At 45.3% G+C, this 16612-nt stretch overlaps 2 protein-coding genes across 2 annotated transcripts in view; one reads left to right on the plus strand and one right to left on the minus strand.

The window, feature by feature from the left end:
- LYPD1 (LY6/PLAUR domain containing 1) overlaps positions 1–6438 on the plus strand; it is a 42391-nt gene extending 35953 nt beyond the window's left edge. Inside the window, exon 3 of the mRNA XM_059394415.1 lies at positions 6005–6438. Coding sequence (XP_059250398.1) covers positions 6005–6240 — 236 coding nt within the window. The 3' untranslated portion in view covers positions 6241–6438. The remainder of the gene's footprint in view (positions 1–6004) is intronic.
- Positions 6439–6535: 97 nt separating this feature from the next.
- GPR39 (G protein-coupled receptor 39) overlaps positions 6536–16612 on the minus strand; it is a 198538-nt gene continuing 188461 nt past the window's right edge. The window contains exon 2 of the mRNA XM_059394414.1: positions 6536–7188. Coding sequence (XP_059250397.1) covers positions 6683–7188 — 506 coding nt within the window. The 3' untranslated portion in view covers positions 6536–6682. The remainder of the gene's footprint in view (positions 7189–16612) is intronic.

Consider the following 16612-nt stretch of genomic DNA (forward strand, 5'->3'; position numbering starts at 1 on the left):
AGGACGCTGGGATCATGACCTGAGCTGAAGGCAGTTGCTTAACCAACTGAGCCACCCAGGGGTCCCAATATATTTTTTAATTCTTGGTAGAATTCACCTGTGCCGCCATCTGGTCCTGAACTTCAAAAAGGTCCTGGACCTTTTTGATTACTGATTCACTTTTATTACTAGCATCTTGTCTGTTCAAATTTTCTATTTCTTCCAGATTCAGTTTTGGAAGGCTGTATTTTTTCTAGGGATTTATCTAGGTTGTTTAATTTATTGGCATATAACTTTTCATAGTTTCTCTTACAATCTGTGATAGCATTTGCTTTTCATTTCTGATTTTGAGTGCTCTTTTTCTCTTGAGAAGTCTGACTAAACGTTTATCAATTTGGTTTATCTTTTCAAAGAATGAACTCTTGATTTTATTGACCTTTTCTACTTTTTTTGTCTGTATTTAGTATTTTTCGGACCTAATCTTTATTATTTCCTTTCTTCTAACTGGGCTTTGTTCTTCTCTTTCTAGTTCCTTTAAGTATAAAGTTAGATTAAGATTTTTCTTGTTTCTTGAGTTATTCCTATATGAATGTAAACTTCCCTCTTAGAACTGCTTTTACTGTGTCTCAAAGATTTTTGTGTTTTCACTTTAATTTGTCTCCATGTATTTTTTAATTTCCTCTTTGATTTGTGATCCATTTGTTGTTGAGTAGAATATGTTTGCTTTTGTTTTTGTTTTTCATTTTTCCCCCCCTGGTAATTGATTTCTAGTTTCATGTTGCTATGGTTGGGAAAGGTAACATATCAAGTATAGCCTAGTAACAATACTTACCTGGGATTACTTCAGTTTTCTTAAATTTATTGAGATCTGGTTTGTGGCCTAACATATCTGTCTTGGAGAGTTTCTGGGTGTACTTGAAAAGAATGTATAGTCTGCTGTTTGGGTGTGGAATGTTAGTTCCATCTGGCTTAACATGTCACCAAAAGCCACTGTTTCTTTGTTGATTTTCTGTCTAGATGAGCCATTGATTTGAGGGGGGTGTTAAAATTCCCTAGTCTTACTGCATTACTGTCAATTTCTTCCTTTGAGTCTCTTCATATTTGCTTTATGTATTTAGGTTCTCCTATGATGGATGCATATTTATAATTGGTGTATCTTCTTGTTTAATTAAGCCTTTTATCATTATATAATGCCCTTCTTCTTCTTTCACTCTGTTCTTTGTTTTAAAATCTATTTTGTTTGATAAAAATTGCTACGCTGGCTTCTCCCCACCCCTTCCATCTGCTTAGAGTACCTTTAACCATCCCTTCACCTGTGTCTTTAGGTCTGAAGTTCGTATCCTGTAGGCAGCAGATAGATGGGTGTTGGTTTTTATCCATCTGGTCACCTTCTTTTGATGATAGCATTTAGTCCATTTACATTTAAAGCAATTATTGATAGGTATGTATTTATTGCCATTTTAATTGTTTTCCAGTTCTAGTAGTTCTACTCTGTTTCTTCTTCTCTGTTCTCTTTTGTGGTTTAATGGTTTTCTTTAGTGTTATGCTTGGTTTTATTTTTTGTGTATCTTTTATAGTTTTTCGGTTTGTGGTTACCATTGGCTTCATATGTAACATCCTACGTGCATAGCAGTCTATATTAAGTTGATGTTCACTTAAGTTCAAAAACACTGTAAAAGCCTCACATCTTTATTCCCCTTTGATATTTCACATACATGCTATATCTTACATATTTTTATCTTGTGTATTCTTTGACTAATTTTTATAGATGTAAATAAATTTAACAACTTTTGTATTTTAGTCTCTATATGGGCTTTATAAGTGATTAACCCAGTATCTTTACTATATGCTTGCTTTCACTCATGTAATTTTTTCCTTTCATAATTTTCCTCTAGTTATGATTTGTATACATTTAAAGGATTCCTTTCAGCATTTCCTTCTAGACCAGTGTTGTGCCAATGAACACTTTTAACTTTTATTTGGGAAACTCTTTCTCCTTCTACTCTGAATGATAGCTTTACTGGACAGAGTAGATTCTTGGTTCTGAGTTTGCTTGTTTTTTTCCTTTTAGCACTTTGAATACATCATGAAACTCCCTTGCACCCTGCAATGTTTCTGTTAAAAAATCAGTTGATGGGGCACCTGGGTGGCTCAGTGGGTTAAGCCTCTGCCTTTGGCTCAGGTCATGATCTCGGAGTCTAGGGATCCAGCCCCACATAGAGCTCTCTGCCTGCTTCTCTGCCTACTTGTGATCTCTCTCTCTCTCTCTCTCTCTGTCAAATCCATAAATAAAATCTTAAAAGAAAGAAAGAAAGAAAGAAAGAAAGAAAAATTAGCTGATAGCTTTGTTGTGGTTTCCCTTGCATATAACTTTTCTTTCTTCTTGCTGCTTTTAAGATTCTCTTTTTGTCACCACTTTCTGCCCTTTTAACTACTACGTATCTTGGTGTGCACCTTTGATTCACCATCTTAGGGGCCCTCTGTGCCTCCTAGATCTGGATGTCTGTTGTCTTCCCCAGATTAGCCAAGTTTTCAGTTATTCCTTCAAATATGTATTTGCCCCTTCTCTCTCCTTCTCCTGGGATTCCTATAATACAAATCTTTTAATGCTTCATGATGTTGCAGAGTTTCCTTAACTTGCTCTCATTTTTCATTCCCTTTTTCTTTTTGCTGTGAGCTTGGTGCTTTCCATTACCCTCTCTTCCAGGTTGATGATACCTTCTTTTGCATCCTCTAATCTGCTGTTAGTTCCTTCCAGTGTATCTTTTCATTTCAGTTGTTGGATTCTTTAGCTCTGACTGGGTTCTTTTTAGATCTCTCATCTCTTGTTGAAGTTCTGAGTTGATCCATTCTCTCCAGCGTATCTCAGCTTCACTTTTTTATTGTGATTCTATCTTGTTCTTTCATTTAAGACATATTCTTCTGTCTCATCCTCTCTAGTACTCTGTGTGTGTTTCTGTCTATTAGGTGGCCTTGTATAGAAGAGGTCCTATGATGCTCTATAGTGCATCAACAGAACCAGGCCCTCCCATTGTGGCTGAACCACATTTGCTCTGGACATGGTGGGGTAGAGTTGGCCTCAGCCAAGCTGGCTGCAGTAAGCCACTTTGTTGCTATGGGCACTCCAGGCAGGGTTTGTTTCACCTGCTGTTGAGAAACCCAGCTATAGCCACTGTGAGCTTGCTGGTAGATTGGGGCCAGGCGGCAGCCCTCATCCTAACTGTCTGCAATTAGTCTCTGCCCTACCCTCCCTGTACCAAAGGGCAGGGCTTGCTTCTTCCAGTTAAGACTCCTAGAAGCAGGCTCATCTCCTCCCTTTTTCAGAGCTGGAGTCCTTTGGATACTAGCAAAGTAGATACTAGCAAAGTACTAGAACTGGCTCCAGCAAGTGATGGCTGTCTAGGCTGGGGGAGGATGAGAAAAATGGTACCCAGCAGTTTGTACCCAGAGAAATCTCCTGAAGATCCCTGCCCCTCCGGCACACATTCTAAGATTAGTCAATACATGTCCATTACACATACCCCAGGTGCTTTGCAAAGTACTGTTTCTATGCTGTGTCTCAGGCCAATTTATTTGACATGCTGTCTCTTTAACCATGGGGACTTGAGTCCCCATGTTGTGTCTCATATTTGTTCTAGGGGTTCACTTCTCAACTGCATCTCTAACCCTCCTATCCTCATCTGTGTGGTGTTTTCTCTGTGGAGTTGTAGAATATCTGGTCTTCCAATTTTCAAGTTATTTTCAGTTAGTTGCCTAGATATGGTTATTGCCTGGGTATGGCTGTGGAACGAGGTGAGCTCAGGATCCTCCTCCTGTGCCATCTTCTCTCTCTGCCCTGTGGCTTTTTGATGGGCTTAACATATACAGAACATTCTACCTCAAGTTCAATGTTACCGAAGGTGTAAGTTTCCTTGTTGATTTTCTGTCTGGATGGTCTGTTAACATAAATGGGGTATTAAGGTTCCCCAGGTATTGCATTTCTATTTCTCCCTTAGGTCTATTAATATTTGTTTTATAGATTTAGGTGCTTCTATGTTGGTGCATAAATATTTACAAATGTTCTATCTTGCTGGATTGACCCCTTTGTGTAATGCCCTACTTTGTCTCTTATTACAGTCCTTTAGAGCCAGTTTTGTTCAAGTGAGCTCTCCCAGCTTTCTTTTGGTTTCCATTTGCATGTAGTTTCTGCAGTTAATTTGTAGGCACTGTAGAGATGGGTCTTGTTTTGATGGTGGTGGTGGTATTTTAGTCCAGCCACTCGACATCTTTTTTTTTTTTTTAAGATTTTATTTATTTGATAGACAGAGATCACAAGTAGGCAGAGAGGCAGGCAGAGGTGGGGAGAAGCAGGCTCCCTGCCAAGCAGAGAGCCTGAATCGGGGCTTGATCCCAGAGCTCTGGGTTCATGACCTGAGCCGAAGGCAGAAGCTTTAACCCACTGAGCCACCCAGGCACCCCTGTGGTATTTCTAGGGGGCATCTTCACCTTATCTCATTGTTTTTTTTGTTTTTTTTTACAGTGAAAAATACATGAAGTATTCTTAATTTTTAAAGTTCACTTCAAGAAAGTTTATTGACATTGAACTAGCAAATGACAGCAGAAGCTCCTAAAATGGCAATGGATAGAAAAATGTAGGGACTCTGAGAATAAAATGGGCAATGCCCAGCAGCAGGTTTCCTGCAAATCAGACAGTGACTCACTCACTCACACACACACACACACACATACCCCCCCACCCCCCCCCCCCCCCCCCCCCCCCCCCCGTCTGAGATATCTTACCTGATAAATCTTACCAGAGCAGCTACAGTCTATTGTGTTTTAAAGTATTTATTTACCTCCCACTTGGAAGTTTTAGGTTGCTCAATTCTTTACTATTTCTCCATAACCCAAAACCACGATTCAGAAGGGGGAGGAAGGTGCAAACAGAAGCACTGCCTGCAAACACCCATCTCCACAGGGAGTCCGAAGGTGAGGTGGGCTGGAGCCCTCAGCTGTGCAGGGAAGCACACAAGCCAGAGCCACTCATGTCCAGGTCCAGCTTCAGTAGGAGATATTGTTGTCCTCTCACCACCCACCCCCCGAAAAAAAATATTTTTGTGGTTTACTGGCTGGCAACTTTAGTATATATACTAGTCAGGATGTGACAGAATGGAGCCAGAATTTAGGTTCAAATCCCAGCTCCTCTATTTCTCAGGAGTGTGACCTTGAGTAAGTTCCTAAATTTCTCTTGCCCTTCAGGCTCCCCATCTGTGAAATGGGGATCTCTCTTGTAGGGTTGAACCAGTACACAGTAGTCCACTGTAAACTGCATGGCCTACAGGTAAGCACGCAAATGAAGTTAGCTATTATTTGATTTGAATAAGGTTCCAGCTTAAAGAACTTGAGTATTCAAGATAACCTTCTCTGAGGACTGTGCTGTCAGTTGGACAGGTTTTAAGTGCTCCTTCACATAACTACATAGTATGTTACTAAAAGGAGGTGGTGTGACGCTACATAGGCAGATGGCCATATATTCTGAGGGCAAAGTTGTTTCCTAGAATAAGGCTCTTCTGGGTACATTGTCAACATTGGGCCACGCCCTCTCTACAATCTAGGGAACCTTGAAACCTCAGAAAAACCAGGGCCCCTTCAGTAGAGATCTTATTCTCATGGGGGTTAGTTCTTTGGAGAATTTTGATTTGATTACATCCATAGGTGATACAGTATCATTCTCCATGGCATGAGATAGCTACAGCAATTTTAAAAAAAGGTAAATAATTTTTGTACCATTTTTAAAAGCGAACTTTGGTTTAATAGCTCTTTGTTCCAAACAGCTAGTGGAGATACTGCAATTTGTCAAAAGTAAAGGAGCTATATGGGGAAGAAGTCCTCTTCCTTATAGGTCGTGGTGGGGGAGGGGTGGTGCTCAAGGAAACAACCCAAACCACCTTCGTCACCCCTCCAGGTGCGTGGGCTGTGGGAGGAGGAAGGATGAGCTCCCCTTTGGGCACCGGCATTAACCCAAGTCCTTGGGTCTGTGTTGCAGGCGTCATGTACCGGAAGTCGTGTGCGTCTTCAGCGGCCTGCCTCATCGCCTCCGCCGGGTACCAGTCCTTCTGCTCCCCTGGGAAACTGAACTCAGTGTGCATCAGCTGCTGCAACACCCCTCTTTGCAACGGGCCCCGGCCCAAGAAACGGAGCAGTTCCGCCTTGGCCCTCCGGCCCGGGCTCCCCACCACCGTCCTGCTCCTCCACTTGGCCCTCCTCTTGGCTCACTGCTGAAGCTGAAGGAGATGCTCGTCCCTCCTGCTTTGTTCTTCGGGCCCTCCGCTCCCTCTGCTCCCCAAGCTTCTCCTGGGTGTCCTGTTATTCTGGGTGGGGAGGGGAGTGTGTTCTCTTTCGTTCAGTTCCTTCGTCACTGAAAGAGCGCAGTGTAAAACATTTTTTGTAAGCTCTGAATAAATTCAGTCTGAATTTTCAGCGTGTTTTTAAAGAAAGGGAAGGCGTAAGCAAAAGTCTGCCCTGTCTCTCCCGAGTCAAGGTCCAGCTGGCAGAATCCGCCCTTAGAAGGCACTTAGGTGGGCATCCATTTTCCCCCAAGGCCCCTAGCTCCCACTGCTGTCCCTCCTAAGGGCACAGTTCGTCACCGCTGTGTCAGGATAATGTTGCTTTCATTGGGGGAGTTAGAAGGCCGGTTAGCCTTCAAGGCTTCCATACCTGACATTCACACTTCGTGCTCCTGCAAACCATTCCCCGTGGCAGGAGTGGGGGGTTTCGTTGCCGAGTTGGGCTCTAGTGACTCGAGACTCAATTGCTGGGGCTCAGACTGGGGCTTGGCCTCGCTCTGGAAAGTGCTCAAGAAAACCTTGTTGGTTCTTGCAGAGGAGTTGGACCGCGAAGCCCTGAAGATCAGGGGGCGGCGTGCTGAGCGGGTGCTGGCGGCGGTGCAGGCGCCGTGGGCGCGCAGGTGCTTGCTGTGGTTGGCGTGGGGCAGCGTCAGGTGGCAGCGCAGCACCTGGCCGAACACCCTGCGGAACTGCTGCGAGGACACGTTGTACAGGAGCGGGTTGATGATGGAGCTCAGGTAGAAGAAGGTGTCGGAGAAGGGGAGGAGGATCATGTACGCCCGGAAGTAGGTCTTGGTCCAGTCGTGCTTGGGTTTAGCCGCTGCCATAATCCTCCGCACCTGGTTAGGCATCCAGCAGACCGCCAAGGTCACGACAATCAGCCCTGAGCAGGCGAGAGGCAAGACAGAAACAGCATGAGAACAATAATGCAAGAAACAAAATAGTGAGCTCCCTAGATCTGCGCTTACGTAGGTCAGGAAATGGTACCGATTTTTCAGTGTTGTGCCTGACAGCTTCTCTTGCTGCTAGCAAAAAGGAATTTCACAGTGTTTCAAGCCCGGGGGGCGTGGACTGTGTTAGACAGTTAAATGCTTTAGACAATTGTTTGTACCTGTTGACAGCTCTTAATTTAAAAAAAAAAAAAAAAAAAGTTTTCATTGTTGGGTATCCAGAAAGCATATTATGTAGTCTAGCAATCCAGTTCTTTTTCAGGAAATAGATGTATACACTCTGCAAAATCAGGTGAAACAATATTTGTACTTTGAAGAATGTCCACATAAAGACCCAGTGATATTTTCAAGACAAATGGAAATGGTGTCCCTTGTCACAAAGAGGCATGTTTAGTCACACTGATTGTGCATTCAATTTCAAGGGACACAAAATCGGGAAGAGCCTGTCACTGAGAATGTTTCTTGGACATGTATTTACTAGGGGTGTACACCTGTAATTCTAATTCTCGTTCCTGCAACAGTACTTCTGTTCCTTTTTAAATATATTTCGTTGTGTCATCTCTTCCATCCTCGTGGGGGAAAAAGACAATTATCCTCAAGTAATGGAAAATACAAAACATCTTTCAAGTTTAGCCAATAGCATGCTCATGGCCTTTGTGGCTCTGAGCTACATCAGCCTCCAAAAGGATCAGGCCCTCAAGGGACACCGCTCTGACCCGTAAGCAGATCACAGGATGACTGTAGGGACATATTTGCATGCCCCTTTATTTACATCTCAACTTAACACACTTATCTCTGTTTCTACGACCTCTAACAGAGAAAAGGAACATTTATCTACAGTGACCAAAAAAACAAAACACAACCACCACCAAAAAACACATCCCCAAAAAGGAAGACCAGTAATCTACAGAGCATTTGCTCTCTTCACTCCAGAGCCCAGGCACCAGAATGTAAGTTCCTGTGTGGAGAGCTGGTATCTTAAAGCTGTGTACAGAATTTTTAGAAATGCCCCCTCTCTCTCCTAAATCTGCTTCTCATAGTAAGGAAGATCCACAGGGAAGCGATGGTTGGCAATAATCTCTGACTGCCTCTGATCCATGGTAAACATTTTGTTCACAAATGCTCCCAGAAAACCAGCCCTGTTCATGCCTCCAGGGTTGGCCCTCTCACATGCACTCCCCTTGGCATGCCTGCCTTACCTGGTGGCTGAGTGGCCCTGAGTATGTTCTCTACCCTGGTAATAACCCAGTTCCCTCAACAAATCCTCCACAAATACTAGCTGTCCGCAAAAAAGGCCCAGGAAGCTCCACTCCCCCTGATAATTTCCAAGGGTTTCTCTTGTCAAACCTCAGCCCAAGCTTAAAACACAAACCAGTTTGCTTATTTCATTGAGTTTGCTTCCCTGAGAACACTCAGTGAATCAAAAAAGCCAAAAAAAAAAAAAAAAAAAAAAAAAAAAAAAAAAGTAAAAGAAAAAAAAGAAAAATCACCTAAGGGGTATCATCTGAATCACCTAGTTAAAGCTAGTGGATGGGAAGAATCATTTCTCTGTGTTTAAACAACAACAAAAATACTTGCATAGGCAATTGGGAGCCTTTTTTCCACTGCTTCAAAAAGCATGGTCATGGACGCATTCTAGCCGCGTGTGCTGTTCCAAGTGGGTCCGTAAGTGATTTCTCCTTGTTTATATTGGAAGCAGTTCTGACTGAAAGGTTCATCTCATTAACTGAAAGAGCTAGGAAGCTTCTCATACCTAGGGAAGCTACATGTCTTCATTGAGGCTTAAGTTCTTTTCTATTCTCTGCCACTGCAGACAAGTACAGCCAGCTTCATCTGAAGACTTAGTTCCCAGAACATGGACATCGAGCACAGGATTTCGGATGTGTGTTCTGCTCCACTGTGGGAGGCGCCACTTCAGGCAGCAAGAATCTAGAAGGCGAAGAGAACCCACTTGTCCTTACTTGAACACAGCATGGCTTTTCAAGCCCCTCGAAGGAAAACAGAAAAAAGGCCAGGTTTGGGGACAAGTTACAAAGTTGTTCTGGCCTTGGCCTGGTTCTCCTGAGCAACGGGTTACATCAACTTTCTTGTTACCTTCACCCTCTTTGGTGGCATCAGTTGGTCTTGACTGACCTCGTCAAAAGAAGCAGTGCAGTCGAAGGCAAGACCAGGTATCTTGGGGATGAGGCAAGGGACACGAGCAGTCAAAGTGCTGTGTCCTGATTGGCAGTTTTAGCCAGGAGAAAATTTTTGCTCTGAAATCCAAGTGAGCTAAAGTCAGTAAGTGGGAGGCGCCTTATTCTGAACAAGTTGCCAAAAATAGGGAACCAGACCCACGCTTCTGCAGGGATAAGGCGAAACCTTGGCTGTCTGGTATACAGCAGAAGGCAGGATGGCCAAAAGGAACTTGGAGAACAAGAGAGACAAGGAGCGGAGTTAGAAAGCCACAGGGATTAAGTAAAAATGAGCCATTAGAGGGGCGCCTGGGTGGCTCCTACAGCGTCTGCCTGCAGCTCAGGTCATAATGTCAGGGTCCTGGGATCGAGCCCCATATTGGGCTCCCCGTTCAGAGAGGAGTGTTCTTCTCCCTCTCCCTCTGCTCCTACCCCTGCTCATAGCACTCGCTCTCTCTGAATCTTAAACAAAAATGATAAGGCATCAGAAAAATCTTGACGTATAACCAAGAATAACGAAGCATTGATTGTTCACGATGTCAGGTTCTGAGCTGAGCGCTCTGTGCTGCTTTGCTCTGCATTTGTCACTTCTGACAATAACCTGGTGAGATCAAAGCTCTTACTATGTACATTTTATAGAAGAGGAAGTTGAGTCTCAGGTGAGTTGCCCACATCCTACAACTAGGACATGTGCTTGCCAGACTCTCAGACTCTCCCTTATACATTTATTTTTTCTGAAAGACTCCAGATTACGATTGTTTCTCATTTTCTTCTGCTTAAAAAATATAGGAAACATGTGAACATGAGCCATAATTCCACCCTGTGAAATGGATATAAAGTAGCACTGATCACTAGAAATATAGGTGGTGGTAGGTGGCTTTAAAATTAAGATTTTGAATAGTCACATCCAAAAAGTAGAAAAAGGGGGTGTCAGTTTTAACATTTCCTAACCGAATCTTCGGTAAATATTATTTCACATGCAATGTCAACATGCAATCAACCTAAAATTGAGAGTTTTAACATTATTTTTTTTTCATACTTTGAGACTCAATGTGGCTTTTGTTCTTACACTGTTCCGTTGGTTACTAGCCGTACCTGGCTAGTGTCTGTGGCACAGGGTCAAGTACCCGTCCCCACAGAAGGACTCCTTAGTGTCTCCTCCCATTTTCCTACCTGCCCCTTCCCAGCCACATACCCAGGGAGTCCTGTCCAACCAAGGAATCCTAAGATTCCTAATACTCTTCCTAAGATTCGGATGTGATTATCGTATGGTTTCACTCATATGTGGAATATAAGGAATAGTGCGGAAAACCACAGAGGAAGGGAGGGAAAACTGAGCAGAAAGAAATCAGAGAGGGAGACAAACCATGAGAGACTCAGGACTCCAGGAAACAAATCGAGGGTTACGGCGGGGGGGGGGGGGGGGGGGGGGGAGGCGGGTGATGAGCATTAAGGGGGGCATGTGACATGATGAGCACTGGGTGTTAGACACAACGAATGAATCACTGAACATCAAAAACTAATGATGTACTCTATGTTGGCTAACTGAACATAATGAAAAAAATAAAATTAATTAAAAAAAAAAAAAGATTCTGAGGCAGCTGAGTGGACCCAAATCCCATATCCCAGCCTTGGGTAGAGCAGGTCCAGCCAATCTTTACATATGAAAAGCCTTCCATAGGAGGGGACTCTCAGTTAGTGATGGCCTAAATAATTCTCAAAGCACAAAATGGTATTTTGTATTTCTCATTCTAAACCCTGCCTCAGCATTGTGGAATAGCAGATTGTGCCAGATACTTGGTTGGGCTGTTGGAATATTCTTCTCCCACTGCAAGCAGAGGTGGGCAGAAGTGGTGGTGTCTTTGCTCCTATGCTTTGGAAGATAGTTTTGTTCTAGGAAAATGGAGCATTAGGCATATAAGCACTCACCATTGTCGGATCTGAAGTGTGCCTCTATGGGCCATGGAATAGAAGTCAGCCTCTGGGGACAAGTTGGGGGGAACCAAACCAGCCCCCTTGTAAAATCTGTCATTTCACAATGACAAGTAATTGCTCACTTTTACATTTGAAAAAAGAAAAATGATACATTATTTTAGATGGCAGTGAGAATAAATATCATGTCCAAAGGTAACTTTTTATTGGGCTATTTGCAACTGGTCCAGCTCTCATCCTAGCTACTCTGAGACAAAGCTTGAAAATCTTATTCGGGCCTTAATAGAGTATATTAAAGACTTGACTAAATTTATGTTTGGCTGCCATCAGTTTGGACTCACATTTGGAAAAATCTATAATGCTTTGGTCTGTATGGTGCAATGTGTAGCCCGCAGATAAGTAACTTTACTAGGAACTTGAACGAAGATCAGTGAACTGAACCTAGTCATGTTAAGAAAGTAAACTGTTTTAACTGCATTATTGATAGATTTGTATTATATTCCAGACAGCCTTGTGCTCTGGGTTAAGAAATACCTTTATAGCTTAGCTGTTTTTCCACATAAAGTACTTTCATTTTAGTTGTAGTGATCAGGGAGGGAAAATGGCAGGCGCCATTAGACGATGACACAGATTTATTCTCAGCGGAGTAATGTTGTTTAAAAACAGAAGTAATACCGATGTCCAACAGCATCTCACACGAAAGCCTGACATTTCAACAGCGTCTGAGTCAGCCTGCCTGGTTTTATCTGTGGGAGACGTGACACTGTGCCACCTGGGATGGGGTGACGTTCGTGCTGCTGACTCTGGGCTCTCTTTTCTCCTCTCTCGACTTTTAAGTGAAGGTAGCTCTTCATGTGCTCCCCAGAATTCATCTCAGAGTCCTCAGAGGATAGCCAAGTGGGTCTCCCTCTAGAGACCAAGCACAGAACCCCTTTGTTTTACAAATGATGGAACTGAGGCTAAGTGATTCACTCAAGACCCCCAAGGGCCAGGTGACAGCTCTCCCTCTGCCTTGACTTACTGCTCAGAACATGGGATTGTACCTGAGATTGACAAGCGAGTCTCTCATTCTAGTTAAGTGTAGTTTCCTATGCTCCAGTTTTAGACTCAAATGCTGACCATCCACAGCCTGGAATGCCATGCAAGGTGAGGCGGATCAGTCTCAGATCTCAGTTAAAGGCAGCACATCTGTTCTGCACACTGCCTGAATTCAGTTTTAGCACCAGGCTCCTCAAGAAATAAGCACATAATAAGGTCCTCGGCCACATGCTTTCCCCACAAAGAAGGTCCAGTGCAGCCACGGGGAGCTGGAGCGTGTTTGGAAAACAAGACATGAATCCAGATCCTAACCTGGTGACCCAGCTGAAAAGGGCTCCATCTATCTGTCAGGCTGCCCACTTTACATAACTACCTGCTAGAAAAGAATACTTTGTCTGTGCTAAGCCGGAAAGATCTGGAAATTCCCTCTCTCTCCAGCAAATGTAGTTTGTGGGATTTAAAGGAATCCCAAAGATTTGCTTTTCTACCTGGTGTTGGGAATCCCATTTTATGGAATTCACTGAAGCCTCAGAGTACAGGGGGATGTTGAGAATGCTTTAGGTTTTCTGCGCTTAGCATAGCTTTTCTCTCTCCTTTCTGCCCCGAGAGTCAAGTTCTCTAGTCTAACCCAACCGCAGTGAGTAGGTGTTAGATATCTCCCCGATCACTTCCCCCAACCAATTTATGTTCTCTGGACTCTCTGCACCCATCTCCTGATTAGCTGAGGTCTATGCCAGACTCTGGCCTAGGCATTAGTGATAAAAAGCTGAGGAGGTCAAGGCAGCCACAGCCGGGTGACTGCCAGCAAAGGGCCATGAGAGCCATCTGGCTACAGTTTCATGGTGGCCCAGTCTGGTTGACCCTCCCACTGGGGGTGAATGCCCAGAAAATCAAAGGAGAGCGCGGATTAGCCTGGACAAGGGCACCCAGGCAAAGACACGGCATGAAGAGAGGTTGGGGAGTCCAATAGCAGCACATTCTGAGAGCTGCCAGCCAGGGCCAGAACCAGAACAACGAAGGGGTGGGTGGAGAAAGTGAGAAAGGAGGCCCATTAGAGAACCCTCCATAAGGTTTTGTGGACAATAAATTAACCAGCGTAAAGTATGGTAAGGAAAGGCTGCTTGTCAAGTGACATTTAAATAGCAATTGTCAGAGGAAAGTAAGCATATGGTTAGTTGAATGAAAAGCCAGGAAAAGACAAATACATCCAACAAAAGGTTTTAGTGCTTTCCCAATTTATATCTCTGCATTTGACAGACTGCTCCTGCCAGCTAGTTGAGACCTTGATCTCGCTGACTTTGTCCTAGCCAAGGAGCCCAAACCAGCATGAACCCTGCTCTGGTCTCTCATCTCTGAGACAGTAGTTCTCTAAACAGGAACAGTGGCATCAGCCTCTCCGGGGAACATCTTAGCAATACCCATCTTCCATCCCAACCCGACCTGCTGAGTCAGAGACGCTGGAAGCAGAGCCCAGCAGTCTGGAAGCAACAAGCCCACCCGTTGGATCTGATGCTAACCCACATCTGAGAACGAGTCTAAGACAAGCACGAGCCGAGAGGAAGCCTGCTTCATCAGGCATTTGTGGCCCTGTCACGGTCACACTGGTCACATTTTGAAGTGCCATCTTCCCCGAAGGCCTGCGGACTGAGTGGACAGTAACTGAGAACCCTTCCCTCATTTCTGTGCACACCCTTGCCGGGGTCCTGTCTCCTCCCTTTCTTCTGTCTCTCTGGCCTTTCTCCTTTCTCCCCTCCGTCTCTTCCCAAGGTCACCATAGCCAGGCTGCAGCCAGCCCTTGCTCAGGCTGTCCCCCCACACACCTTTTCCCTTTGCAAGACCTTCTTGGCTGCCTTGGAGGAGGTGACTGCATCAGGAGCAGGCAAACCCCTCAGCCTAATGGGTGGCTTCCTGGAAGTGGTGCGTGGTGAGCACCCAAGGTTTGCCCAAGGAAAGCAGAAAGGCGTCGGAAGCAATGCAGATGGGATGTGAGGGACCCAGGTGTTGGCCAAGCACTGGACACCCCCCTCCCACGAGATCCCACTCTGCGTCCCGTGTTCTCTCACCCTGCCGGGGCACGCCTGGATTCCTTAAGGTCACTTTCCCAGGGACCTGCGGGCAGAGTGACATCTGCCTTCTTGCCCTCTTTCCTATTGAGAAATGTTGTTAAGGAGAAGACAGAAGAGCGGGGAGAATTTGTTTTCAGAGAAGGGCACAGGCCACAATTTTAAAATGATCTAAAGGCCACACATGGCTGCTTCTGTCCACAAAGACGGATGGTTTGATGTTCCCGTCTTTGCCCCACTATGTGATGGAGCCTAGGAAAGGACTCAGCCCTGCGTGTGGCTCCATCCACCAGGTTGAGGCCAGAGACCCAGATTCCAAAATGGTCTGTGATTTGCTAAGCATCACATCCATCTCCTCTGCTCTACAAGCTTCAGGATAAGACGACCAACTATAAATCGCTACAAGTGCAAATATGTATTTCTAAAACAAGCCCTCCTGTCTGGGAGCTATAGGACAGTCATGTGTGCTCAAAGCAAGCAGCATTTAGGGTCAGCGTTACGCTTTAGTGCCTCTGTTCCTTTACGAATGCACGCTCCACGATCATCTGCAATCTACTGTATACATACTTTTCTATGTGGATCTCAACTGTATGCAGCGGTGTAGCTTTCTTTGCAAAAGTCAGTCCTGAGTCTGCGGACAGTTAGGTCTGATGTGTGGTGCAGCCACAAAAGCCCGAGGCTGCTCCTCAACAAGATGTGCTTCCTTGGGGCACCTGGGTGGCTCAGTGCGTTAAAGCCTCTGCCTTCAGCTCAGCTAGGGTCATGATCTCAGGGTCCTGGGATTGAGCCCCACATCAGGCTTTCTGCTCAGCGGGGAGCCTGCTTCCCTCTCTTTCTCTGCCTGCCTCTCTGCCTACTTGTGATCTCTTTATCAAATAAAAAATTAAAAAAAAAAAAAAGAAAGAAATGCTTCCTTTTTTGAAACACCCAGCACGGAGTGGGTGTTGGTAACGAGGGCCACGAATGAGGGCGGAAGCTGCCGACTGTGGGATGGCCAGGCCCCCCTCCAGGGGACCAACTCATCCCACCACCCCTCCACCACATACAAACCCTCATCAGCTTTTATGGCTGAAAGCAGTTTGAATGGAATTTAGGTACTCGCAAATGGTAGATAATCAAAGCCTCAGGACATCAGCTCTGAAAAAAACAAAACAAAACAAAAAACAGAAGAGTGGAGTCTACTGGTAAACCAGGAGAATCCCGAGGGAAGTGGGGTGAAGAGCCTAAATTCACACAGCCCAGGAGTCCAAACACAGGGAATCCCAGTCTGGTGGTGTCTGTACTGGCCGTGAGCTCCCCTCGAAATCCAGGGAAACCACACTATCCTCGAGTAAAGCCACGCTCCGCCGGTGCTCAGCAGAGGCATCAGAGCATTCTGGGAACGTGGAGACAAGTGGATGTGTCTGCAGATCTCCCCCTGCCTCTCTAGGTCCATGGTCCTTGCTTGTGCCCCCTCTGTGCAGCAAGACAGAGACCCTGAGGGAACCGATGCTGAGTGCCTATGACTGAGGCAGGCCAGGCCCAGGTGGGGTGAACACCCCTCAGTCTGTCCTCCCGAGACTCCCAAGACTCTGCACATGCCCAGACCCAGACCACATCTCTCTCCCTTCTGCTCTTCCTTCCCTTCGGTCCCTTCATCCCACCCCTCTCCTCCTGACTGTCCAGACTTTGTTCAGCTCTTATTCAATAAGTTTCTGCTGTCACTGCCTCCAGGAAGCCTTCCTGACTCCACAAGGCTGTACTTCAAGTTTCCTACTACAAGATCACTAGCACCTTTTACTCCTGTCCCTGTCATCCTCAGACCACAGCATCAACTAGACCATAAACTCCATGGGAACAAGATGTCCCATATTCACTCCTGTATCCTCGGCACAGGACAGAAAACCATTATGTACTGATTGCTCTGTCAACATTTGTGGGAGGTGCAGAGGGTACTGGAGGTTCCAGGTGAGGGCTGAGCAAGAGGGCATTTAAAACTTGAATTCATCTAGGGCATCTGGGTGGCTCAGTGAGTTAAGTGTCTGCCTTCAGCCCAGGTCATGATCTCAGATCGAGCTCCACGGTGGGTTCTCTGCTTAGCAGGAAGCCTGCTTCCCCTCTCCTCTGCGGGCTGCCCCCCCTGATTGTGTGTGCTCATGCTCTCTGTCAAA

The sequence above is a fragment of the Mustela nigripes genome, chromosome 3, assembly GCF_022355385.1.
Source record: "Mustela nigripes isolate SB6536 chromosome 3, MUSNIG.SB6536, whole genome shotgun sequence".
Taxonomy (NCBI): Eukaryota; Metazoa; Chordata; class Mammalia; order Carnivora; family Mustelidae; genus Mustela; species Mustela nigripes.